The sequence below is a fragment of the Coregonus clupeaformis genome, chromosome 24 (genome assembly GCF_020615455.1).
Source record: "Coregonus clupeaformis isolate EN_2021a chromosome 24, ASM2061545v1, whole genome shotgun sequence".
Lineage (NCBI taxonomy): Eukaryota > Metazoa > Chordata > Actinopteri > Salmoniformes > Salmonidae > Coregonus > Coregonus clupeaformis.
In genome coordinates, this window is record NC_059215.1 from 15,878,983 (window position 1) to 15,905,649 (window position 26,667).

Below are 26,667 nucleotides of genomic sequence, written 5' to 3' on the forward strand. Positions count from 1 at the left end.
GCTTTTATTTTGAAGGTATCATAATTACCATACGAACGTGACGTCATCGTTTTTGCTGCTGGCGTAATACTAGCGCAGAGTTTGTGTACTGTCTTTGATACTAGTGTGTGCGGAAGTGAGAGACTAGCAAGCGTGTTGGTTAGCCCAAATAATATCAGATCATTTAAATTGGCTATGATTAGCCCCAATTAGTAGCAGACAAGCTAGAAAGAAACAAGATAAACTAGTTAACGGCTCTTGTTAACTACTATAGTCAATGGTAGTGTAACATTCTCCATTCTGTACAGGGCAAAGCACTGTTTAGCTAATAGCTAGCTAGCAATTCTAGAGAAAGCCAGGTTCATTACACCCGGTTCCATGGAGACAGTCTCGCGGCTGGACAGTACACCGGGGGGGAAGAGGGGTCCTCCAGCCTGGGACACGGAGACGGACTCCACACGGGAGATTAAAACCCACTTTCGTGTTTGTCGGTTCATCATGGAAACGGGTACAGTACCGAAACAGAACCCCCAACCCCTATCCCTAACCAACTATGGGTGGTCAGTCATACCCTGCCTTGGCCGGTATGGGTGCAGGATTTTGCTCCAGACCAGTGTTAACACATCTGAGTATATAATACTTTTAAATAAGGCGGTTATTAGTAGAATAAAGTGGCTTGGCTAGCACAAAAGCCTACACCACTGACCCTTAACGCCCCCCCGGGTCTTTCTCGCCCCCTCCCCAGGTGTTAAGTTGGGCATGCGTTCGGTGCCCGTGGCGACAGCGTGCGTGTTGTACCACCAGTTCTTCCAGTGTGTGAGCGTGACGGTGTATGAGCCCTACCTGGTGGCTATGAGCTGCATCTACCTCGCAGGCAAGGTGGAGGAGCAGCACCTCCGCACCCGTGACATCATCAACGTGTGCCACAGGTAGGTAGGGCTGTTTCTGTTTGTTTTTTTACACCCTTTTTCTCCCCAGTTTCGTGATTATCCAATTATGATCTTGTCTCATCGCTGCAACTCCCAAAGGGGCTCAGGAAAGGAGTCATGCGAGGTAGGGCTGTTAAATCATCATTAATTAATTATTTAATTAATTTAATTAATTAATTGGTCATTTAGTAGACGCTCTTATCCAGAGCGACTTACAGGAGCAATTAGGGTTAAGTGCCTTGCTCAAGGGCACATCGACAGATTTTTCACCTAGTCGGCTTGGGGATTAGAACCAGCGACCTTTCGGTTACTGGCACAACGCTCTTAACCACTAAGCTACCTGCCGTCATCAGGGAGGTAGGTTACATCATCAACATGTGCCGTAGGTAGGGCTGTTAAATCAATGTGTGAGGTAGGTAGGTTGGTAGTGCCACGTTCAAAACAACTGGAAACTCTGAAAAATACAAGGTCAAATCATGAGTCAGTGATCTTCAGGTCGGAAAGTCAGAGCTCTAGAAAGAGGACCGAGATCCCGACTTGAAATTCTGTTCAAATCTATTTTTCCCAGTCAGAGCTCGTTTTTTCAGAGTTCCCTGTTGTTTTGAACGATCGGAAGTCAAAGATTTCAGAGTTCCCAGTTGTTTTGAACGCGACATAGGTAGGTACAGTGAGGGAAAAAAGTATTTGATCCCCTGCTGATTTTGTACGTTTGCCCACTGACAAAGACATGATCAGTCTATAATTTTAATGGTAGGTTTATTTGAACAGTGAGAGACAGAATTTTTTAAAAAATCCAGAAAAACGCATGTCAAAAATGTTATAAATTGATTTGCAATTTAATTAGGGAAATAAGTATTTGACCCCTCTGCAAAACATGACTTAGTACTTGGTGGCAAAACCCTTGTTGGCAATCACAGAGGTCAGACGTTTCTTGTAGTTGGCCACCAGGTTTGCACACATCTCAGGAGGGATGTTGTCCCACTCCTCTTTGCAGATCTTCTCCAAGTCATTAAGGTTTCGAGGCTGACGTTTGGCAACTCGAACCTTCAGCTCCCTCCACAGATTTTCTATGGGATTAAGGTCTGGAGACTGGCTAGGCCACTCCAGGACCTTAATGTGCTTCTTCTTGAGCCACTCCTTTGTTGCCTTGGCCGTGTGTTTTGGGTCATTGTCATGCTGGAATACCCATCCACGACCCATTTTCAATGCCCTGTTTGAGGGAAGGAGGTTCTCACCCAAGATTTGACGGTACATGGCCCTGTCCATCGTCCCTTTGATGCGGTGAAGTTGTCCTGTCCCCTTAGCAGAAAAACACCCCCAAAGCATAATGTTTCCACCTCCATGTTTGATGGTGGGGATGGTGTTCTTGGGGTCATAGGCAGCATTCCTCCTCCTCCAAACACGGCGAGTTGAGTTGATGGCAAAGAGCTCCATTTTGGTCTCATCTGACCACAACACTTTCACCCAGTTCTCCTCTGAATTACATTGTACATTTCAGTCATTTAGCAGATGCTCTTATCCAGAGCGACTTACAGGAGCAATTAGGGTTAAGTGCCTTGCTCAAGGGCACATCGACAGATTTTTCACCTAGTCGGCTCGGGGATTAGAACCAGCGACCTTTCGGTTACTGGCACAACGCTCTTAACCGCTAAGCTACCTGCCGCTGAATCATTCAGATGTTCATTGGCAAACCTCAGACGGGCCTGTATATGTGCTTTCTTGAGCAGGGGGACCTTGCGGGCATTGCAGGATTTCAGTGTGTTACCAATTGTTTTCTTAGTGACTATGGTCCCAGCTGCCTTGAGATCATTGACAAGATCCTCCCGTGTAGTTCTGGGCTGATTCCTCACCGTTCTCATGATCATTGCAACTCCACGAGGTGAGATCTTGCATGGAGCCCCAGGCCGAGGAGATTTGACAGTCCTTTGTGTTTCTTCCATTTGCGAATAATCGCACCAACTGTTGTCACCTTCTCACCAAGCTGCTTGGCGATGGTCTTGTAGCCCATTCCCGCCTTGTGTAGGTCTACAATCTTGTCCCTGACATCCTTGGAGAGCTCTTTGGTCTTGGCCATGGTGGAGAGTTTGGAATCTGATTGATTGATTGCTTCTGTGGACAGGTATCTTTTATACAGGTAACAAACTGGGATTAGGAGCACTCCCTTTAAGAGTGTGCTCCTAATCTCAGCTCGTTACCTGTATAAAAGACACCTGGGAGCCAGAAATCTTTCTGATTGAGAGGGGGTCAAATACTTATTTCCCTCATTAAAATGCAAATCAATTTAAACATTTTTGACATGCGTTTTTCTGGATTGTTTTGTTGTTATTCTGACTCTCACTGTTCAAATAAACCTACCATTAAAATTATAGACTGATCATTTCTTTGTCAGTGGGCAAACGTACAAAATCAGCAGGGGATCAAATACTTTTTTCCCTCACTGTAGGTAGGTAGGGGTGTTACATCATCGTGTGCCACAGGGAGGGAGGGGAGGGAGGGAGGGAGGAAGGGAGGGAGGGAGGGAGGGAGGGAGGGAGGGAGGGAGGGAGGGGCGGAGGGAGGCGGAGGGGAGGGAGGAAGGGGGGGCGGAGGGAGGGAGGGGCGGAGGGAGGGAGGGGCAGAGGGAGGGAGGGAGGGAGGGAGGGAGGGAGGGAGGGAGGGAGGAAGGGAGGGAGGGAGGGGAGGGAGGGAGGGAGGGGCGGAGGGAGGGAGGGAGGGAGGGAGGGAGGGAGGCGAGGGAGGTATTGTAATATTTGTCCATAATTCTTCTCTGTCATATTGGTGTTGATCCTTTTCCCATGTTGTTGTGTTACAGCCTGGATTTAAAATGGTCACTGGCCTTTTACAAATTTATTAAAAAAAACATAATTCCACTTTGACATTATGGGGTATTGTGTGTAGGCCAGTGACAAAAAAATCTAAACGTATACCGTGAAATATATAGTATGAATACATATTTACAGCTGTAACAATGATGAATGTCCATTGGGGCTGGGGGTAAATGTTCGTGGGGGGTGGGTAGAATAGCAGAATATCTTCTTGGCCTTCCTGGAGGGCAGGCAGTGGGCATGGCTCAGCATACCACCCTCTATAGGACCTTGCGGTTAGCGGGCTGTGATGCAGCACGACAGTATGCTCTCGATGGTGCTCCTGTGAGGCCCTCGGGGACAGGCCACATTTCTTCAGCCTCCTGAGGTCCGTGTGGTTAGACCATTTCAGCTCAAGGGAGATGTGTATGCCGAGGAACTCTTACTCAACATAACCCTGATGTATAATCTCCTCCTCTCTCCTCCTCCCACTCTCCCCTCTCTCCCTCCCTCCTTATCCATCCTCTCCCTCCCACTCTCCCCCCACCCCTCTCTCTCTCCAGGTATTTCCACAGTAGTAGTGAGCCTCTGTCTTGTGATGGTGCGTTCTGGGACCTCAGGGACAGTGTGGTGCAGTGTGAACTCCTGGTCCTCAGACAACTCAACTTCCATGTCTCCTTCCAGCACCCACACAAGGTCTGTACTGACCCCTGACCCCTGAACTCTAACCCCTGACTCCTAACCTCTAACCCAGGGATGGGCAACTGGTGGCCCATCTTTATGTAGACCAACAGTATTTGCCACATCTTCAATTTGAGCCTACTAGAAAGTGTGTGCCCTCAGACCTGGAGGGAAGCTAAAGTCATTCCCCTACCCAAGAATAGTAAAGCCCACTTTTCTGGCTCAAATAGCCGACCAATCAGCCTGTTACCAACCCTTAGTAAACTTCAGGAAAAAATTGTGTTTGACCAGATACAATGCTATTTTACAGTAAACAAACTGACAACAGACTTTCAGCACGCTTATAGGGAAGGATATTCAACAAGCACAGCACTTACACAAATGACTGATGATTGGCTGGGAGAAATTGATGATAAAAAGATTGTGGGAGCTGTCTTGTTAGACTTCAGTGCAGCTTTTGACATTATCGATCATAGTCTGTTGCTGGAAAAACGTATGTGTTATGGCTTTACACCACCTGCTATATTGTGGATACAGAGTTACCTGTCTAACAGAACACAGAGGGTGTTCTTTAATGGAAGCCTCTCCAACATAATCGAGGTAGAATCAGGAATTCCCCAGGGCAGCTGTCTAGGCCCCTTACTTATTTCAATCTTTACTAACGACATTCCACTGGCTTTGAGTAAAGCCAGTGTGTCTATATATGCGGATGACTCAACACTATACACGTCAGCTACTATAGCGACTGAAATGACTGCAACACTTATCAAAGCTGCAGTTAGTTTCGGAATGGGTGGCAAGGAATATGTTAGTCCTAAATATTTCCAAAACTAAAAGCATTGTATTTGGGACAAATCATTCACTAAACCCTAAACCTCAACTACATCTTGTAATAAATAATGTGGAAATTGAGCAAGTTGAGGTGACTAAACTGCTTGGAGTAACCCTGGATTGTAAACTGTCATGGTCAAAACATATTGATACAACAGTAGCTAAGATGGGGAGAAGTCTGTCCATAATAAATCGCTGCTCTGCCTTCTTAACAACACTATCAACAAGGCAGGTCCTACAGGCCCTAGTTTTGTCGCACCTGGACTACTGTTCAGTCGTGTGGTCAGGTGACACAAAAAAGGACTTAGGAAAATTGCTATTGGCTCAGAACAGGGCAGCACGGCTGGCCCTTAGATGTACACAGAGAGCTAACATTAATAATATGCATGTCAATCACTCCTGGCTCAAAGTGGAGGAGAGATTGACTTCATCACTACTTGTATTTATGAGAGGTATTGACATGTTGAATGCACCGAGCTGTCTGTTTAAACTACTGGCACACAGCTCAGACACCCATGCATACCCCACAAGACATGCCACCAGAGGTCTCTTCACAGTCCCCAAGTCCAGAACAGACTATGGGAGGCGCACAGTACTACATAGAGCCATGACTACATGGAACTCTATTCCACATCAGGTAACTGATGCAAGCAGTAGAATCAGATTTTAAAAAACTGGTAAAAATACACCTTATGGAACAACGGGGACTGTGAAGAGACACACACACAGGTACAGACACATGCATACACACACAAACGCTAGCACACGCACTCTACACACACGTACATTGTGATATTGTTGTATGGTGGTATTAAACATTTTGTATTGTAGATATGTAGTGGTGTAATAATGTTATATGATGTACTGTTTTATATTTTGTTTTATATGTAATGAAAGTGCTTTAATATGTTTGGACCCCAGGAAGAGTAGCTGCTGCCTTGGCAGGAACTAATGGGGATCCATAATAAACCCCAGGAAGAGTAGCTGCTGCCTTGGCAGGAACTAATGGGGATCCATAATAAACCCCAGGAAGAGTAGCTGCTGCCTTGGCAGGAACCAATGGGGGATCCATAATAAACCCCAGGAAGAGTAGCTGCTGCCTTGGCAGGAACTAATGGGGATCCATAATAAACCCCAGGAAGAGTAGCTGCTGCCTTGGCAGGAACTAATGGGGATCCATAATAAACCCCAGGAAGAGTAGCTGCTGCCTTGGCAGGAACTAATGGGGATCCATAATAAACCCCAGGAAGAGTAGCTGCTGCCTTGGCAGGAACTAATGGGGATCCATAATAAACCCCAGGAAGAGTAGCTGCTGCCTTGGCAGGAACTAATGGGGATCCATAATAAACCCCAGGAAGAGTAGCTGCTGCCTTGGCAGGAACTAATGGGGATCCATAATAAACCCCAGGAAGAGTAGCTGCTGCCTTGGCAGGAACTAATGGGGATCCATAATAAACCCCAGGAAGAGTAGCTGCTGCCTTGACAGGAACTAATGGGGATCCATAATAAACCCCCAGGAAGAGTAGCTGCTGCCTTGGCAGGAACTAATGGGGATCCATAATAAACCCCAGGAAGAGTAGCTGCTGCCTTGGCAGGGAACCAATGGGGATCCATAATAAACCCCAGGAAGAGTAGCTGCTGCCTTGGCAGGAACTAATGGGGATCCATAATAAACCCCAGGAAGAGTAGCTGCTGCCTTGGCAGGAACTAATGGGGATCCATAATAAACCCCAGGAAGAGTAGCTGCTGCCTTGACAGGAACTAATGGGGATCCATAATAAACCCCAGGAAGAGTAGCTGCTGCCTTGACAGGAACTAATGGGGATCCATAATAAACCCCAGGAAGAGTAGCTGCTGCCTTGGCAGGAACTAATGGGGATCCATAATAAACCCCAGGAAGAGTAGCTGCTGCCTTGGCAGGAACTAATGGGGATCCATAATAAACCCCAGGAAGAGTAGCTGCTGCCTTGGCAGGAACTAATGGGGATCCATAATAAATACAAATACAAATAGATACATTCCTCCCTTCCAAAAAAGAATACAAAAATAGTAATACTTTTTTAGGAACTCAGTCTGGGTCTCAACTTACTGTTGAGGGTTAGAATAGTAGAATACACAAGGTGAAATTTAGAAATTTGGTTGTGCATCAACAGTTTTTCTCGTTATTAAGTGCTGAGCGATTAACCAAAATATCAATTTTTCGGTTTTTAAACAACTAATTGACCGATGTCTGTTCAATTATTTGAACTCTATTTAGTTGTGGATTTTTCTGTGAGCTCGATGTGTAGTTTCTGTAGAGGTAAATCAGATCCAGCCTGAACTGTGCGATGTAGTATGGAGTTGTAGTTTCCAACAGGCCGATATTCTACATAGTTTAGTGCAGAAAAAGTGGCGATTAACTACGATGACCATAATCCATTGCGAGCCTGCTTACAGCGCATTCAGAATGTATTCAGACCCCTTGACTTTTTCCACATTTTGTTACGTTACAGCCTTATTTCCCCACATCAAATGGATCTACACACAATACCCCATAATGACATAGCAGGTTTTCAGAAATGTGTGCAAATGTATATTAAGAAAAAACTGAAATATCACATTTACATAAGCATTCAGACCCTTTACTAAGTACTTTGTTGAAGCACCTTTGGCAGCGATTACAGCCTCGAGTCTTCTTGGGTATGACGCTACAAGCTTGGCACACCTGTATTTGGGGAGTTTCTTGTCTGTGTGCTTAGGTTCGTTGTCCTGTTGGAAGGTGAATCTTCGCCCCAGTTTGAGGTCCTGAGCGTTCTGGAGCAGGTTTTCATCAAGGATCTCTCTGTACTTGGCTCCGTTCATCTTTCCTTCGATCCTGACTAGTCTCCCAGTCCCTGCCGCTGAAAAACATCCCCACAGCATGATGCTGCCACCACCATGCTTCACCGTAGGGATGGTGCCAGGTTTCCTCCAGACATGACGCTTGGCATTCAGGCCAAAGAGTTCAATATTGGTTTCATCAGACCAGAGAATCTTGTTTCTCATTGCCTCAGAGTCTTTAGGTGCCTTTTGGCAAACTCCAAGCGGGCTGTCATGTGCCTTTTACTGAGGAGTGGCTTCCTTCTGGCCACTCTACCATAAAGACCTGATTGGTGGAGTGCTGCAGATATGGTTGTTCTTCTGGAAGGTTCTCCCATCTCCATATGTCTTTGCCTCGACACAATCCTATCTCGGAGCTCTACAGACAATTCCTTCGACCTCATGGTTTAGCTCTACAGAGATGAGATGACGACTTGGAATGAAATAAATAAGTCATCAAATAAAACAAATGTAATATACACAACTGAAATACTTTAATAAAGTAATGTGAATAAATGATGGTTAATAAGTGATAAGCAGTAATGGTCAGTCACTACCATCATGGGACTTTTAATTGATTTTATTCTGTGTTGTTACAGCATTCAACCCACATAACGCATAGTGCATTTGTTAAAAAATTATAATCGAAATTTAAAACCGTGATTATTTTTTTCATAATGAAACCGAAGCGACCTCAAAAAGAAAGAATCGCTCAGCACTACTTGTTATGCCAGTCACTGACAGCAAAACATGTATAGATTGGTAAAATAGTCTAATTACCCCCAAAAGGCTAGGGGCGTCTCTGACCGTATGTGGGGGTTGAGTCTAAAGGCTAGGGCCGTCTCTGACCGTATGTGGGGGTTGAGTCTAAAGGCTAGGGCCGTCTCTGACCGTATGTGGGGGTTGAGTCTAAAGGCTAGGGCCGTCTCTGACCGTATGTGGGGGTTGAGTCTAAAGGCTAGGGGCGTCTCTGACCGTATGTGGGGGTTGAGTCTAAAGGCTAGGGCCGTCTCTGACCGTATGTGGGGGTTGAGTCTAAAGGCTAGGGGCGTCTCTGACCGTATGTGGGGGTTGAGTCTAAAGGCTAGGGCCGTCTCTGACCGTATGTGGGGGTTGAGTCTAAAGGCTAGGGCCGTCTCTGACCGTATGTGGGGGTTGAGTCTAAAGGCTAGGGGCGTCTCTGACCGTATGTGGGGGTTGAGTCTAAAGGCTAGGGCCGTCTCTGACCGTATGTGGGGGTTGAGTCTAAAGGCTAGGGCCGTCTCTGATCGTATGTGGGGTTGAGTCTAAAGGCTAGGGCCGTCTCTGACCGTATGTGGGGGGTTGAGTCTAAAGGCTAGGGCCGTCTCTGACCGTATGTGGGGGTTGAGTCTAAAGGCTAGGGCCGTCTCTGACTGTATGTGGGGGTTGAGTCTAAAGGCTAGGGGCGTCTCTGACCGTATGTGGGGGTTGAGTCTAAAGGCTAGGGCCGTCTCTGACCGTATGTGGGGGTTGAGTCTAAAGGCTAGGGGCGTCTCTGACCGTATGTGGGGGTTGAGTCTAAAGGCTAGGGCCGTCTCTGACCGTATGTGGGGTTGAGTCTAAAGGCTAGGGCCGTCTCTGACCGTATGTGGGGGTTGAGTCTAAAGGCTAGGGGCGTCTCTGACCGTATGTGGGGGTTGAGTCTAAAGGCTAGGGGCGTCTCTGACCGTATGTGGGGGTTGAGTCTAAAGGCTAGGGCCGTCTCTGACTGTATGTGGGGGTTGAGTCTAAAGGCTAGGGCCGTCTCTGACTGTATGTGGGGGTTGAGTCTAAAGGCTAGGGCCGTCTCTGATCGTATGTGGGGGTTGAGTCTAAAGGCTAGGGCCGTCTCTGACCGTATGTGGGGGTTGAGTCTAAAGGCTAGGGCCGTCTCTGACTGTATGTGGGGGTTGAGTCTAAAGGCTAGGGGCGTCTCTGACCGTATGTGGGGGTTGAGTCTAAAGGCTAGGGCCGTCTCTGACCGTATGTGGGGTTGAGTCTAAAGGCTAGGGCGTCTCTGACCGTATGTGGGGGTTGAGTCTAAAGGCTAGGGCCGTCTCTGACCGTATGTGGGGGTTGAGTCTAAAGGCTAGGGCCGTCTCTGACCGTATGTGGGGGTTGAGTCTAAAGGCTAGGGCCGTCTCTGACCGTATGTGGGGGTTGAGTCTAAAGGCTAGGGGCGTCTCTGACCGTATGTGGGGGTTGAGTCTAAAGGCTAGGGCCGTCTCTGACCGTATGTGGGGGTTGAGTCTAAAGGCTAGGGCCGTCTCTGACCGTATGTGGGGGTTGAGTCTAAAGGCTAGGGCGTCTCTGACCGTATGTGGGGGTTGAGTCTAAAGGCTAGGGGCGTCTCTGACCGTATGTGGGGGTTGAGTCTAAAGGCTAGGGCCGTCTCTGATCGTACGTGGGGGTTGAGTCTAAAGGCTAGGGCCGTCTCTGACTGTATGTGGGGGTGTCGGGACGCAGACCCACAAGCCACTGCTGCACCTCATGATGACCCCTCTAACCCCTTACCCTAACCCTGTGGACTGTCAGGTCATACCTGGTCAGGTCATACCTGGTCTGGTCATACCTGGTCTGGTCATACCTGGTCTGGTCATACCTGGTCTGGTCATACCTGGTCAGGTCATACCTGGTCTGGTCATACCTGGTCTGGTCATACCTGGTCTGGTCATACCTGGTCTGGTCATACCTGGTCTGGTCATACCTGGTCTGGTCATACCTGGTCTGGTCATACCTGGTCTGGTCATACCTGGTCTGGTCATACCTGGTCTGGTCATACCTGGTCAGGTCATACCTGGTCTGGTCATACCTGGTCTGGTCATACCTGGTCTGGTCATACCTGGTCAGGTCATACCTGGTCTGGTCATACCTGGTCAGGTCATACCTGGTCTGGTCATACCTGGTCAGTTCATACCTGGTCAGGTCATACCTGGTCTGGTCATACCTGGTCAGGTCATACCTGGTCAGGTCATACCTGGTCTGGTCATACCTGGTCTGGTCATACCTGGTCAGGTCATACCTGGTCTGGTCATACCTGGTCTGGTCATACCTGGTCTGGTCATACCTGGTCTGGTCATACCTGGTCTGGTCATACCTGGTCAGGTCATACCTGGTCTGGTCATACCTGGTCTGGTCATACCTGGTCTGGTCATACCTGGTCTGGTCATACCTGGTCTGGTCATACCTGGTCAGGTCATACCTGGTCTGGTCATACCTGGTCAGGTCATACCTGGTCAGGTCATACCTGGTCTGCGTTTGTAACATCTCTGTGTGTTGTGTGTGTTGTGTGGGTGTGTGTGTGTGTGTGTGTGTGTGTGTGTGTGTGTGTTGTGTGTAGTATCTCCTCCACTACCTCCTGTCAGTGAAGTCGTTAGTGAATCGTCACGCCTGGTCCAGAACTCCCGTCGCCGAGACCACCTGGGCGTTGCTTAGAGACTGTTACCATGGCACCATGTGTGTGCGCCACGCCCCCCAACACATCGCCATAGCAACGCTGTACCTGGCACTGCTCAGCTACGGGGTGGAGGTTCCTGTCGGAGAGAGAGAGTGGTGGCAGGTAAGGAGAGAGAGGTTGGGGGGGGTGTCGGAGAGAGAGGTTGGGGGGTGTCGGGAGAGAGAGGTTGGGGGGTGTCGGAGAGAGAGGTTGGGGGGGTGTCGGAGAGAGAGGGGTGGCAGGTAAGGAGAGAGAGGTTGGGGGGGGTGTCGGAGAGAGAGGTTGGGGGGTGTCGGAGAGAGAGGTTGGTGGGGGGTGTCGGAGAGAGAGGGGTGGCAGGTAAGGAGAGAGAGGTTGGGGGGGGTGGGGGGAGAGAGAGGTGGCAGGTAAGGAGAGAGAGGTGGGGGGTGTCGGAGAGAGAGGTTGGGGGGTCGGAGAGAGAGAGAGGTGGCAGGTGGGGGGGGTGTCGGAGAGAGAGAGTGGTGGCAGGTAAGGAGAGAGAGGTGGGGGGGTGTCGGAGAGAGAGGTTGGGGGTGTCGGAGAGAGGTTGGGGGGTGTCGGAGAGAGAGAGGGGTGGCAGGTAAGGAGAGAGAGGTTGGGGGGGTGGGGGGGAGAGAGAGGTGGCAGGTAAGGAGAGAGAGGTTGGGGGGGTGTCGGAGAGAGAGGTTGGGGGGGTGTCGGAGAGAGAGGTTGGGGGGGTGTCGGAGAGAGAGGTTGGTGGGGGGTGTCGGAGAGAGAGGGGTGGCAGGTAAGGAGAGAGAGGTTGGGGGGTGGGGGGGGAGAGAGAGAGGTGGCAGGTAAGGAGAGAGAGGTGGGGGTGTCGGAGAGAGAGGTTGGGGGGGGTCGGAGAGAGAGAGAGGTGGCAGGTGGGGGGGGGGGTCGGAGAGAGAGAGTGGTGGCAGGTAAGGAGAGAGAGGTGGGGGGGGTGTCGGAGAGAGAGAGAGGTGGCAGGTGGGGGGGGTCGGAGAGAGCGAGAGAGAGACACGGGGAATGCTAATTTGTTATAGAGCAGATCTAACTCACTCTATTAAATTAATCAAAACAGGAACATTTTATATTTGGCCAGAAATTCAAAAGGAAATTATCTCAACCGAGAAAAATGCAGCTGGCTTCCGGGTTAAGCGGGCGGGTGTTAAGGAGCGCGGTTTGGCGGGTCATGTTTCGGAGGATGCATGACTCGACCTTCGCCTCTCCCGTTGGTGAGTTGCAGGGATGAGACAAGATCGTAATTGGATCACAATTGGATATCACGAAATTGGGGAGAAAAAGGGGGTAAAATAAATAAAGAATATATTTATTTTTTACATAACCTCCATTCACTATTCCAGTGCAGGCTATGGATGACGTTTTCTTTTTGTGGGCCATTCTAAATAAGAAATAATTCCATATTAGTAAACTACTAGCCTCCATGTCTTGCTCCGCACAGACCGGACATGTTTACAGTGCATTCGGAAAGTATTTAGACCCCTTCACTTTTTCCACATTTTGTTACGTTACAGCTTTATTCTAAAATGGATCCAATTAAACATGTTCCTCATCGATCTACACACAATACAATACTTATTTTCCACCATAATTTGCAAATAAATTCATAAAAAATCCTACAATGTGATTTTCTGGATTTTCTTTTCTCAATTTGTCTGTCATAGTTGACGTGTACCTATGATGAAAATTACAGGCCTCTCTCATCTTTTTAAGTGGGAGAACTTGCACAATTGGTGGCTGACTAAATACTTTTTTCCCCCACTGTATGTCTATTGGTGGCTGACTAAATACTTTTTCCCCACTGTATGTCTAAGATAAATATTGTATTTATTGTGATGGTTTAGTCTATATTACATGGATTTATTAGGCCTGGAGATGCTGTAATGTCGAGTTAATTCTAGGCACTCTAGAATCCTTGCTCCTTTAAGGGTTCACCTGTCCTCCAGATGATCTTCACTTGCTCCTGTATCTTCCTCTGAAATTCTTTCTCTCCAGAAACTATCTATGGATATGATAACAACTTGTACCACTTGTTGTGGCTGGTACAATTGCATTTGACCTCGTTCAGTTGAAGCTGTAGCAGTGATTGTTGATTTGATTCACTCTGATTCTTCATAACCAAAGCTTCTCTTCTCCTTCTTCTTCTCCCCAGTTGTATTTGATTGAGTTTTCTGAGAGTTTCTTGGTCCTGTTCTTTCTGGTTGTGTTCCTTTTTTTCTGTACAAATCCACTTGATGGGCTATATGATCTGTATAGACGCCTTTTGTCATGCTTCCAAGTCCAACCACCTCTGCCAGTTTACTCCTTACTGGTGAGGGCAGTCCCATCTGCAATTTAGCTCTCAAAATTGACTGCTCAATTTGACTCACATCTGGATCATTTCCAGTAATATTTCTCCACACTTGATGGACTCTTGACACATAGGCTCTCGGATGTTCTTGTTGTCCTAGTGGATCAATCAGAATGTTATCAGGATGCACATTTGTTGGAAATGTATCTTTCAATGCTCTCCACAGACGATTCCTACTTGCAGCCAACAATTCAGGGTCGTTCACTGCAGTCCCCACATATCTATTGAGTCCAGCTCTCTGATATATTTATTCCATATCTGGAATCCCCAGGAGATTAGCCAAAAGTCTCTTAATGTCTCCTATAGCAGACTGTGTTCCCACTGTAATTTCTTCCAATTTTGAAATCCAAGGATAGGCTCCATCTTGAAGAGTAGGCAGCTTCTCAAGTATATCTGACATATCGGTACTTTGCAAAGGCTTATATTCTAAGTTTTGTCCTCGAATGATCACTGGCATCATTTTCTTACTAGTGCCCTCTTTCCTTGGCCTCAATGTATATTTTTTCTTCTGTATCTTCAGCTTCTTGAGTTGTTCCTCCAGTTCTTTAACTTCTCCTAAATCATTCGCTTTATCCAGTCATGATACGCATCGGTCTATATCTCTTTCTATTTCTTCTTTGCTAGTCATTGTTGGATAAAATCCTCTTGAATATGAAGCACCTTTACTCTCCCACTCTTTATCGCTGTCTTCATCTTTGCTTTTATCAGAACTTGAATCTCCTGTATTCTTCTTCTTCAAACATCCATCACCCCTTTTTTCCCTTTCTTTTGATCTGCTTTATGAATTGACAGAAGCACTTTCATTATGTTGATTACGTCAGGGTTAAGAGTCCCTTCCACTGGCCATGGTTGTTCAATGTCAGGCCAACGTTTGTTCCATTTTCCAGATAACTTTGCAATACCATTAACTAGAGGATTACTATTTTGTACTATATCAACAGGTGTAATTACCTTCATAGTCCTTTTTCCCCATTGTAACAACTATTTTAAATTCCTTTATTGTGAAATATTTTATTATTTTAGACTATATAGCTTATAGTGTCCTCCCTTTAATTATTAATATAAACTAAAAAATAAATTATGAATATTCAAAAATATTTAAAAAAAAATGTCTTCCAATTAGTGCCTATCTTACCACCTCCAATCAGGAAAAGTACAGGAAAGTAGACAACTCCAGAGCAATCCAAAAAGAAAATACCTATAATCCAGCAACACTACAGTACTCATAAACCAATTATTTAATAAGCACCAAATGACCTCAATCTTACAGAATAATGTCAGTACTCGATTCCCAACACAACTGTAATCAAACCCACTCATGCACAAAAACTCCAATATGCAATTACATCAATTGATCAGTCTGTTGCCAAGTCCCTGTCAAATTGTCATAACATCAAATATCCTGTAGGGGAAGGTTTTGTAAACATAACAGTACTGGCCTTGATTTCTTTTGACTTGATCCTGTCGCAGCAGACTCTGTCGCGTCACACCCTGTCACGTGATGTATACGTCAGCACTTCCGCTCTTTTTCTCTCTCCTTCCTCTTACCTCTCTCATATCACAAAAGAACAAAGAAACAGACAATAATTTAGTAGTTTATGCAGTCACTGAGTTATTTCAACCATTCAATATTCCTCTAGTCGCATTCGCGCTAAGAATTAACTCAGGAATAATATAAATAGCTCAATAACATTTTTATTTTATTTATTTAATTATTTTTATTTTTAATCCGTCAACATCTCTCTCTCATTTATCAATTCAATAGGTCTCAAGAAAACAGTTTAATCTTCAAACAGCCGATGTAACAACCAGAATACACCATTAGACTCTAAATCTCTATGTCTTTGTTCCTTCGTTCGTCTGCGCCTCCCCGCAGAAGAGTATAGCAGAGGAGTGGCATATTTACCTCTACGTCACTCTAGAGACATAAAATCACACGCATGCGCAGTACATTCATCACTACGATTTCACAGTGGAAGGAGCTCTCTCTCAGCTCTCTTCACTCCAGACAACAGAACGTTAGCAGTCTGCTATACCTCCTCTCTTTTACCCTTATAGACAAACAATAACACTTAACAGAGCTCACAAAACATAGGGCACAAAACCCATGCTAACTAAACACAATTTTGGAGGCTCGACCCATTCCAATGGACCACCAAGGAAAAAATATCGAACGTATGCCCGCATCAAATTTGGCATGTAGCATGAATAAATTAGCATTAGCATTAGCATGAAGCATTATTAGCAGGCCACGTTTAGCATTTCTCCCTCCGCCACGTCGTAAAATTATTTTGTTTGCTAAATTTATGCTACCACGAGGTCCCTCCGAAATTGTAATGAGCGGTTACATCAAACAAATGATTCGTCAACCACCAGCTGAGCGGTAACATACAATCACAATATACCACGGCCTCAAGCCCCTTGGGCTTACCTAACTTCACCTAACGCGTTATTAGGATTTTTGGCCCATCCTAGAGATCGCCTCCATGAGGGCTTCCGTAGATTCGTAGCGGTTCTAAGTTACACACATATGCCTAGGCCTTATTCCTCTCTCAATCGATTGTTCTTGAACTCTTATTCAAGCAAAATATCTCTATAGACACTCTATAGACACTCCCCCCTTTTTGCGCTGTTTACCAGTGCAAACAAATTTAGAATAGTTATGACAGACTCCTAGTCCACAGCAATAACAACCACATCAGCACACACAAGTCCTTTACGGTACATCTCCCCAGCGCACACACCCAAAACCAGACGAACGAAATCGCACACAAGACCGTGAGAAATCTCACCTTATAAGCCGGCGTCTTGAGCGAGAGTCACTTCGTTGCTCATGAATGAAACACTGCAGAGACGCAATCCGCCTCAATCCTCGTCGCCATTTGTAGTGTCGAGTTAATGTGGCTAATTATGCTGTAACAAAGGAGTCCGCTTATACTGAGCTTTGATCATAAGTTTTATTCATATCACAAGATTTCAGCATAAGTTTACAGATGTCAAGATCATCCGGAGAGCAGTGTCCGAAAAGAATATGTCTGCTCTGCTCTTCTTTGTTCAAACCCAGTACTTATAATCTTTCCCAAAATATAGGTGGTTCCCCATACTGTCCAATCACCTGTCTCCAACAAACAGACTCCCTCTGTTCTATGGGGTGTCACTCTAAAACGGCTCCCTCTGAAACTGAATAAACATCCTCTCAGGTTCCACTTAAAAACATTAGCAAAGTCATAATTCTCCATATACTACAATGCTAAACATGTTTATGTTAACTAACCGTCAATTATCGTGAGACCGGCAGTTATTTGCATGACAATCACCAGCTGACAAAAAAAATGGACCGGCACCGCCCATATGTGTCTGATAGGATGGTGGGTGGGGTCTGATAGGATGGTGGGGTGGGGTCTGATAGGATGGTGGGGTGGGGTCTGATAGGATGGTGGGGTGGGGTCTGATAGGATGGTGGGTGGGGTCTGATAGGATGGTGGGGTGGGGTCTGATAGGATGGTGGGTGGGGTCTGATAGGATGGTGGGGTGGGGTCTGATAGGATGGTGGGTGGGGGTCTGATAGGATGGTGGGGTGGGGTCTGATAGGATGGTGGGTGGGGTCTGATAGGATGGTGGGGTGGGGTCTGATAGGATGGTGGGTGGGGTCTGATAGGATGGTGGGTGGGGTCTGATAGGATGGTGGGGGTGGGTGTGATAGGATGGTGGGGTGGGGTCTGATAGGATGGTGGGTGGGGTCTGATAGGATGGTGGGTGGGGTCTGATAGGATGGTGGGTGGGGTCTGATAGGATGGTGGGGTGGGGTCTGATAGGATGGTGGGTGGGGTCTGATAGGATGGTGGGTGGGGTCTGATAGGATGGTGGGTGTGATAGGATGGTGGGGTGGGGTCTGATAGGATGGTGGGTGGGGTCTGATAGGATGGTGGGGTGTGATAGGATGGTGGGGTGGGGTCTGATAGGATGGTGGGGTGGGGTCTGATAGGATGGTGGGGTGGGGTCTGATAGGATGGTGGGTGGGTCTGATAGGATGGTGGGAGGGGTCTGATAGGATGGTGGGTGGGGTCTGAAGGATGGTGGGTGGGGTCTGATAGGATGGTGGGTGGGGTCTGATAGGATGGTGGGTGGGGTCTGATAGGATGGTGGGTGGGGTCTGATAGGATGGTGGGTGGGGTCTGATAGGATGGTGGGTGGGGTCTGATAGGATGGTGGGTGTGTCTGATAGGATGGTGGGTGTGTCTGATAGGATGGTGGGTGTGTCTGAAAGGATTTTGGGTGGGGTCTGATAGGATGGTGGGTGGGGTGTGATAGGATGGTGGGTGTGATAGGATGGTGGGTGGGGTCTGATAGGATGGTGGGTGGGGTCTGATAGGATGGTGGGGTCTGATAGGATGGTGGGTGGGGTCTGATAGGATGGTGGGTGGGGTCTGATAGGATGGTGGGTGGGGTCTGATAGGATGGTGGGGTCTGATAGGATGGTGGGTGGGGTCTGATAGGATGGTGGGTGTGTATTGAGCTCTTCTCTCTGTGTGTCTCTAGGTGCTGTGTGTATTGAGCTCTTCTCTCTGTGTGTCTCTAGGTGCTGTGTGAAGACGTCACTAAGGAACACATTGATGCCATCATCTCTGACCTGCTACAGCTCTACGATATGGAGGCCAGATGTACCTGAAGGGGGGCATTTTATGTGTATATGTACTGTTGAGTAGTATTTTCTGTACTCTGAAGAACTTAACTGTTTTTCAACTGTTCACCTTTTTGATAATAAATGTTAAATGAAGAGTTAATACGTAACTGATTAGTAAGGAACTCCCCTCACCTGGTTGTCTAGGTCTTAGTGAGGAACTCCCCTCACCTGGTTGTCTAGGGCTTAGTAAGGAACTCCCCTCACCTGGTTGTCCAGGTCTTAGTAAGGAACTCCCCTCACCTGGTTGTCTAGGGCTTAGTAAGGAACTCCCCTCACCTGGTTGTCTAGGTCTTAGTAAGGAACTCCCCTCACCTGGTTGTCTAGCTCTTAGTAAGGAACTCCCCTCACCTGGTTGTCTAGGTCTTAGTAAGGAACTCCCCTCACCTGGTTGTCTAGCTCTTAGTAAGGAACTCCCCTCACCTGGTTGTCTAGGTCTTAGTAAGGAACTCCCCTCACCTGGTTGTCTAGGTCTTAGTAAGGAACTCCCCTCACCTGGTTGTCTAGGGCTTAGTAAGGAACTCCCCTCACCTGGTTGTCTAGGTCTTAGTAAGGAACTCCCCTCACCTGGTTGTCTAGCTCTTAGTAAGGAACTCCCCTCACCTGGTTGTCTAGGTCTTAGTTGGACACGAATTAAAGGGAATTAACCAGCAGACACACGTCCTCCACTAATTAAAGGGAATTAACCAGCAGACACACGTCCTCCACTAATTAAAGGGTATTAACCAGCAGACACACGTCCTCCACTAATTAAAGGGAATTAACCAGCAGACACACGTCCTCCACTAATTAAAGGGAATTAACCAGCAGACACACGTCCTCCACTAATTAAAGGGAATTAACCAGCAGACACACGTCCTCCACTAATTAAAGGGTATTAACCAGCAGACACACGTCCTCCACTAATTAAAGGGAATTAACCAGCAGACACACGTCCTCCACTAATTAAAGGGAATTAACCAGCAGACACACGTCCTCCACTAATTAAAGGGAATTAACCAGCAGACACACGTCCTCCACTAATTAAAGGGAATTAACCAGCAGACACACGTCCTCCACTAATTGAGTTTGACACCCATGGTCTACATGATGTTTGCCTTCCAAATAAAACAGAGAAACAATAAGAAGCTCTCTCTCTCTCTCTCTCTCTCTCTCTCCTGTCTCTCTCTCTCTCTCTCTCTCTCCTCTCTCTCTCTCTCTCTCTCTCTCTCTCTCTCTCTCTCTCTCTCTCTCTCTCTCTCTCTCTCTCTCTCTCTCCTGCTCTCTCTCTCTCTCTCTCTCTCTCTCTCTCTCTCTCTCTCTCTCTCTCTCTCTCTCTCTCTCTCTCTCTCTCTCTCTCTCTCTCTCTCTGTCTATCTCTTTTTAATATGAATAAGGAAGGGTGCAGCATTCTCTCCATTAATAAACTAAGGCTGGAAGAGAGGGAGAGCGGTACGGGAGAGAGAGAGTAAGGTGTCTGCATGCTTCCCAGCCAAAACAGTTTGGAACAGTTAGTGCATATATTATGAGGACATGTTTCGGCACACTACATTTTTTCTCTCGAGGCAACCCCGAAGTCGGTAGCTGAAATCTACGCCCCCTCGTCAGCGATTGGTCAACAGTAGGGGGGTATTTATTGATGATCATTTGGACAGCCATTACCTGTTACAGTACCAATAGGAAGGAACCCCCAGGTAGAGAAGCTATCTGTCAAATCTAGGCCTATTCATAATTGATCATGGTAGGCTCAACAGTTTAATTAATCGAAACTTCAAGGCATGGATGAAGTGTTTCTCCCTCATCCATCCCTCCCTCCCTCATCCCTCCCTCTCCCTCATCCCTCCCTCATCCCTTCCTCATCCCTCCCTCTCCCTCATCCCTCCCTCCCTCACCCCTTCCTCTGCCTCATCCCTCCCTCCCTCCCTCTCCCTCACCCCTTCCTCTCCCTCATCCCTCCCTCCCTCCCTCTCCCTCATCCCTCCCTTCCTCTCCCTCATCCCTCCCTCCCTCCCTCTCCCTCATCCATCCCTCCCTCTCCCTCCCTCATCCCTCCCTCTCCCTCATCCCTCCCTTCCTCCCTCATCCATCCCTCCCTCCCCCCTTCCTCTCCCTCATCCCTCCCTCCCTCTCCCTCATCCCTCCCTCCCTCCCTCTCCCTCATCCATCCCTCCTTCCATCTCCTTCACTTCATCCTCGTGGACGCTGCCTGCCGACAGACAAAGCAGATCTTCAAGGGGACAACATTCATCATCATGATCAATATCAACATCTGGACGGTAAAAGATTTAGCTCGTGATCTGTTGCTTTTAGTGGATTCCACGTGCATTAACAGGATTCTGCCTCCCTCCTCGCGCTGTCCTTGAGCTCGGCCTGCACGGTGTGTCGGTGGTGTGTAGGCTGCGCGTGTGTGCATCTAGACTATGTGTGAAACAGTGATATCTGTGATGTCTGATGATCCGTGGTGTAGTGCTATTTTTTTAGGTGAGGGAGCGCAAAAAAATAAACAACGTCATAATTTCCTTAATCAAAGTTTGTACCGACAAATGCAGCCAATTGAATAGCCTATCATTATGGAATATGCATAAAATATATCCTCCAATTGCAACGTCTATTTATGTCCACATATATTGTCTCAATAAAATGATCTATTTTTAATACCCCCAAACACCAAGTTAGGCGTATCTAATTTAAAAATAGGCTATCGTCACTGTCAATCGTCAGTGATAGGCTAATTCTTCACGTTTCACATTTACATTTACGTCATTTAGCAGACGCTCTTATCCAGAGCGACTTACAAATTGGTGCATTCACCCTATAGCCAGTGGGATAACCACTTTACAATTGTTTTTTTTTTTTTTTTTTTTAGGGGGGGTAGAAGGATTACTTTATCCTATCCCAGGTATTCCTTAAAGAGGTGGGGTTTCAAATGTCTCCGGAAGGTGGTGAGTGACTCCGCTGTCCAGGCGTCATGAGGGAGCTTGTTCCACCATTGGGGTGCCAGAGCAGCGAACAGTTTGGACTGGGCTGAGTGGGAACTATGCTTCCGCAGAGGAAGGGGAGCCAGCAGGCCAGAGGTGGATGAACGCAATGCCCTCCTTTGGGTGTAGGGACTGATCAGAGCCTGAAGGTACAGAGGTGCCGTTCCCCTCACAGCTCCATAGGCAAGCACCATGGTCTTGTAACAGATGCGAGCTTCATCTGGAAGCCAGTGGAGTGTGCGGAGGAGCGGGGTGACGTGAGAGAACTTGGGAAGGTTGAACACCAGACGGGCTGCGGCATTCTGGATGAGTTGTAGGGGTTTAATGGCACAGGCAGGGAGCCCAGCCAACAGCGAGTTGCAGTAATCCAGACGGGAGATGACAAGTGCCTGGATTAGGACCTGTGCCGCTTCCTGTGTAAGGCAGGGTCGTACTCTCCGAATGTTGTAGAGCATGAACCTGCAGGATCGGGTCACCGCCTTGATGTTAGCGGAGAACGACAGGGTGTTGTCCAGGGTCACGCCAAGGCTCTTCGCACTCTGGGAGGAGGACACAACGGAGTTGTCAACCGTGATGGCGAGATCATGGAACGGGCGGGAGGAAGAGCAGCTCTGTCTTGCCAAGGTTCAGCTTGAGGTGGTGATCCGTCATCCATACTGATATGTCTGCCAGACATGCAGAGATGCGATTCGCCACCTGGTTATCAGAAGGGGGAAAGGAGAAGATTAGTTGTGTATCGTCAGCGTAGCAATGATAGGAGAGGCCATGTGAGGATATGACAGAGCCAAGTGACTTGGTGTATAGGGAGAATAGGAGAGGGCCTAGAACTGAGCCCTGGGGGGACACCAGTGGTGAGAGCACGTGGTGCGGAGACAGCTTCTCGCCACGCCACTTGGTAGGAGCGACCGGTCAGGTAGGACGCAATCCAGGAGTGAGCCGGGCCGGAGATGCCCAGCTCGGAGAGGGTGGAGAGGAGGATCTGATGGTTCACAGTATCAAAGGCAGCAGACAGGTCTAGAAGGACAAGAGCAGAGGAGAGAGAGTTAGCTTTAGCAGTGCGGAGAGCCTCCGTGACACAGAGAAGAGCAGTCTCAGTTGAATGACCAGTCCTGAAACCTGACTGGTTTGGATCAAGAAGGTCATTCTGAGAGAGATAGCAAGAGAGTTGGCTAAAGACGGCACGCTCAATAGTTTTGGAAAGAAAAGAAAGAAGGGATACTGGTCTGTAGTTGTTGACATCAGTGGGATCAAGTGTTGGTTTTTTGAGAAGGGGTGCAACTCTCGCTCTCTTGAAGACGGAAGGGACATAGCCAGCGGTCAAGGATGAGTTGATCAGCGAGGTGAGGTAGGGGAGAAGGTCACCGGAGATGGTCTGGAGAAGAGAGGAGGGGATGGGGTCAAGCGGGCAGGTTGTTGGGCGGCCTGCAGTCACAAGTCGCAAGATTTTATCTGGAGAGAGAGGGAGAAAGAAGTCAAAGCATAGGGTAGGGCAGTGTGAGCAGGACCAGCAGTGTCATTAGACTTAACAAACGAAGATCGGATGTCGTCAACCTTCTTTTCAAAGTGGTTGACGAAGTCATCCACAGAGAGGGGGGAGGATTCAGCAGGGAGGAGAATGTGGCAAAGAGCTTCCTAGGGTTAGAGGCAGATGCTTGGAATTTAGAGTGGTAGAAAGTGGCCTTAGCAGCAGAAACAGATGAAGAAAATGTAGAGAGGAGGGAGTGAAAAGATGCCAGGTCGGCAGGGAGTTTAGTTTTCTTCCATTTCCGCTCCGCTGCCCGGAGCTCTGTTCTGTGAGCTCGCAATGAGTCATCAAGCCACGGAGCTGGAGGGGGAGGACCGAGCCGGCCGGGAGGATAGGGGACACAGAGAGTCAAAGGATGCAGAAAGGGAGGAGAGGAGGGTTGAGGAGGCAGAATCAGGAGATTGGAGGGAGAAGGATTTAGCAGAGGGAAGAGATGATAGGATGGAAGAGGAGAGAGTAGTGGGAGAGAGAGAGCGAAGGTTGCGGCGGCGCATTACCATCTGTGTAAGAGGACAAAAATCAGTTAACCACTTAACTGAGGAACTCAATTTAACCTTGCGCAATACCCTAGATGCAGTTGCACCCCTAAAAACGAAAAACATTTGTCATAAGAAACTAGCTCCCTGGTATACAGAAAATACCCGAGCTTTGAAGCAAGCTTCCAGGAAATTGGAACGGAAATGGCGCCACACCAAACTGGAAGTCTTCCGACTAGCTTGGAAAGACAGTACCCGTGCAGTACCGAAGAGCCCTCACTGCTGCTCGATCATCCTACTTTTCCAAATTAATCGAGGAAAATAAGAACAATCCAAAATTTCTTTTTGATACTGTTGCAAAGCTAACTAAAAAGCAGCATTCCCCAGAGAGGATGGTTTTCACTTCAGCAGTGATAAATTCATGAACTTCTTTGAGGAAAAGATCATGACCATTAGAAAGCAAATTACGGACTCCTCTTTGAATCTGCGTATTCCTCCAGGGCTTAGCTGTCCTGGATCTGCACAGCTCTGCGAGGGCCTGGGATCGGGAGAGACACTTAAGTGTTTTAGTACTATATCTCTTGACACAATGATGAAAATAATCATGGCCTCTAAACCTTCAAGCTGCATACTGGATCCTATTCCTACTAAACTGCTGAAGGAGCTGCTTCCTGTGCTTGGCCCTCCTATGTTGAACATAATAAACAGCTCTCTATCCACCGGATGTGTACCAAACTCACTAAAAGTGGCAGTGATAAAGCCTCTCTTGAAAAAGCCAAACCTTGACCCGGAAAATATAAAAACTATTCGGCCTATATCGAATCTTCCATTCCTCTCAAAAATTTTAGAAAAAAAGCTGTTGCGCAGCAACTCACTGCCCTTTCTGAAGACAAACAATGTATACGAAATGCTTCAGTCTGGTTTTAGACCCCATCATAGCACTGAGACTGCACTTGTGAAGGTGGTAAATGACCTTTTAATGGCGTCAGACCGAGGCTCTGCATCTGTCCTCGTGCTACTAGACCTTAGTGCTGCCTTTGACACCATCGATCACCACATTCTTTTGGAGAGACTGGAAACCCAAATTGGTCTAACGGACAAGTTCTGGCCTGGTTTAGATCCTACCTGTCGGAAAGATATCAGTTTGTCTCTGTGAATGGTCTGTCCTCCGACAAATCAACTGTACATTTCGGTGTTCCTCAAGGTTCCGTTTTAGGACCACTATTGTTTTCACTATATATTTTACCTCTTGGGGATGTTATTCGAAAACATAATGTTAACTTTCACTGCTATGCGGATGACACACAGCTGTACATTTCAATGAAGCATGGTGAAGCCCCAAAATTGCCCTCGCTAGAAGCCTGTGTTTCAGACATAAGGAAGTGGATGGCTGAAAACTTTTTACTTTTAAACTCGGACAAAACAGAGATGCTTGTTCTAGGTCCCAAGAAACAAAGAGATCTTCTGTTAAATCTGACAATTAATCTTGATGGTTGTAAAGTCGTCTCAAATAAAACTGTGAAGGACCTAGGCGTTACTCTTGACCCTGATCTCTCTTTTGACGAACATATCAAGACTGTTTCAAGGACAGCTTTTTTCCATCTACGTAACATTGCAAAAATCAGAAATTTTCTGTCCAAAAATGATGCAGAAAAATTGATCCATGCATTTGTTACTTCTAGATTGGACTACTGCAATGCTCTATTTTCCGGCTACCGGATAAAGCACTAAATAAACTTCAGTTAGTGCTAAATACGGCTGCTAGAATCCTGACTAGAACCAAGAAATTTGATCATATTACTCCAGTGCTAGCTTCCCTACACTGGCTTCCTGTTAAGGCAAGGGCTGATTTCAAGGTTTTACTGTTAACCCTATAAAGCGTTACATGGGCTTGCTCCTACCTATCTTTCCGAGTTGGTCCTGCCGTACATACCAATACGTACGCTACGGTCACAAGGCCACGAGGCCTCCTAATTGTCCCTAGAATTTCTAAGCAAACAGCGGGAGGCAGGGCTTTCTCCATAGATCTCCATTTTTATGGAACAGTCTGCCTACCCATGTGAGAGACGCAGACTCGGTCTCAACCTTTAAGTCTTTACTGAAGACTTATCTCTTCAGTAGGTCATATGATTGAGTGTAGTCTGGCCCAGGAGTGTGAAGGTGAACGGAAAGGCTGGAGCCGAACAGCCCTTGCTGTCTCTGCCAGGCCGGTTCCCCTCTCCACTGGGGTTCTCTGCCTCTAACCCTGTTGCAGGGGCTGAGTCACTGGCTTGCTGGTGCTCTTTCATGCCGTCCCTGGGAGGGGGTGCGTCACTTGAGTGGGTTGAGTTACTGACGTGATCTTCCTGTCTGGGTTGGCGCCCCCCTTGGTTTGTGCTGTGGTGGAGACCTCTGTGGGCTATACTCGGCCTTGTCTCAGGATTGTGTTGGTGGTTGGGGATATCCTCTAGTGGTGCGGGGCTGTGCTTTGGCGGAGTGGGTGGGGTTATATCCTTCCTGTTTGGCCCTGTCCGGGGGTTTCTTCGGATGGGGCCACAGTGTCTCCGGACCGCTCCTGTCTCAGCCTCCAGTATTTATGCTGCAGTAGTTTATGTGTCGGGGGGCTGGGGTTAGTTGGTTATACCTGGAGTACTTCTCTGTCTTATCCAGTGTCCTGTGTGAATTTAAGTATGCTCTCTCTAATCTCTCTCGTTCTCTCTTTCTCTCTGAGAACCTGAGCCCTAGGACCATACGTCAGGACTACCGGGCATGATGACACCTTGCTGTCCCCAGTCCGCCTGGCCTTGCTGCTATTCCAGTTTCAACTGTTCTGCCTGGCGGCTACGAAACCCCTACCTGTCCCAGACCTGCTGTTTTCAACTCTAAACGATCGGCTATGAAAAGCCAACTGAGAGACCTGAGCCCTAGGACCATACGTGGGACTACCGGCCGTGGTGACTCCTTGCTGTCCCCAGTCCGCCTGGCCTTGCTGCTATTCCAGTTTAAACTGTTCTGCCTGCGGTTATGGAACCCCTACCTGTCCCAGACCTGCTGTTTTAAACTCTAATGATCGGCTATGAAAAGCCAACTGAGATTTATTCCTGATTATTATTTGACCATGCTTGTCACTTATGAACATTTTTGAACATCTTGGCATGGTTCTGTTATAATCTCCACCCGGCACAGCCAGAAGAGGACTGGCCACCCCTCATAGCC

General features: G+C 47.5%; 1 protein-coding gene across 1 annotated transcript; it reads left to right on the forward strand.

The window, feature by feature from the left end:
- Nucleotides 1-85: 85 nt before the first annotated feature.
- On the forward strand, nt 86-18,612 carry ccnq (cyclin Q). Its single transcript, XM_041845074.2, has 5 exons — nt 86-487; nt 725-908; nt 4,276-4,408; nt 11,403-11,621; nt 18,413-18,612. The coding sequence occupies exons 1-5, from the start codon at nt 358-360 to the stop codon at nt 18,500-18,502; spliced, it is 756 nt and encodes a 251-aa protein (XP_041701008.2). The 5' UTR covers nt 86-357; the 3' UTR covers nt 18,503-18,612.
- The last annotated feature ends 8,055 nt before the right edge of the window (nt 18,613-26,667 follow it).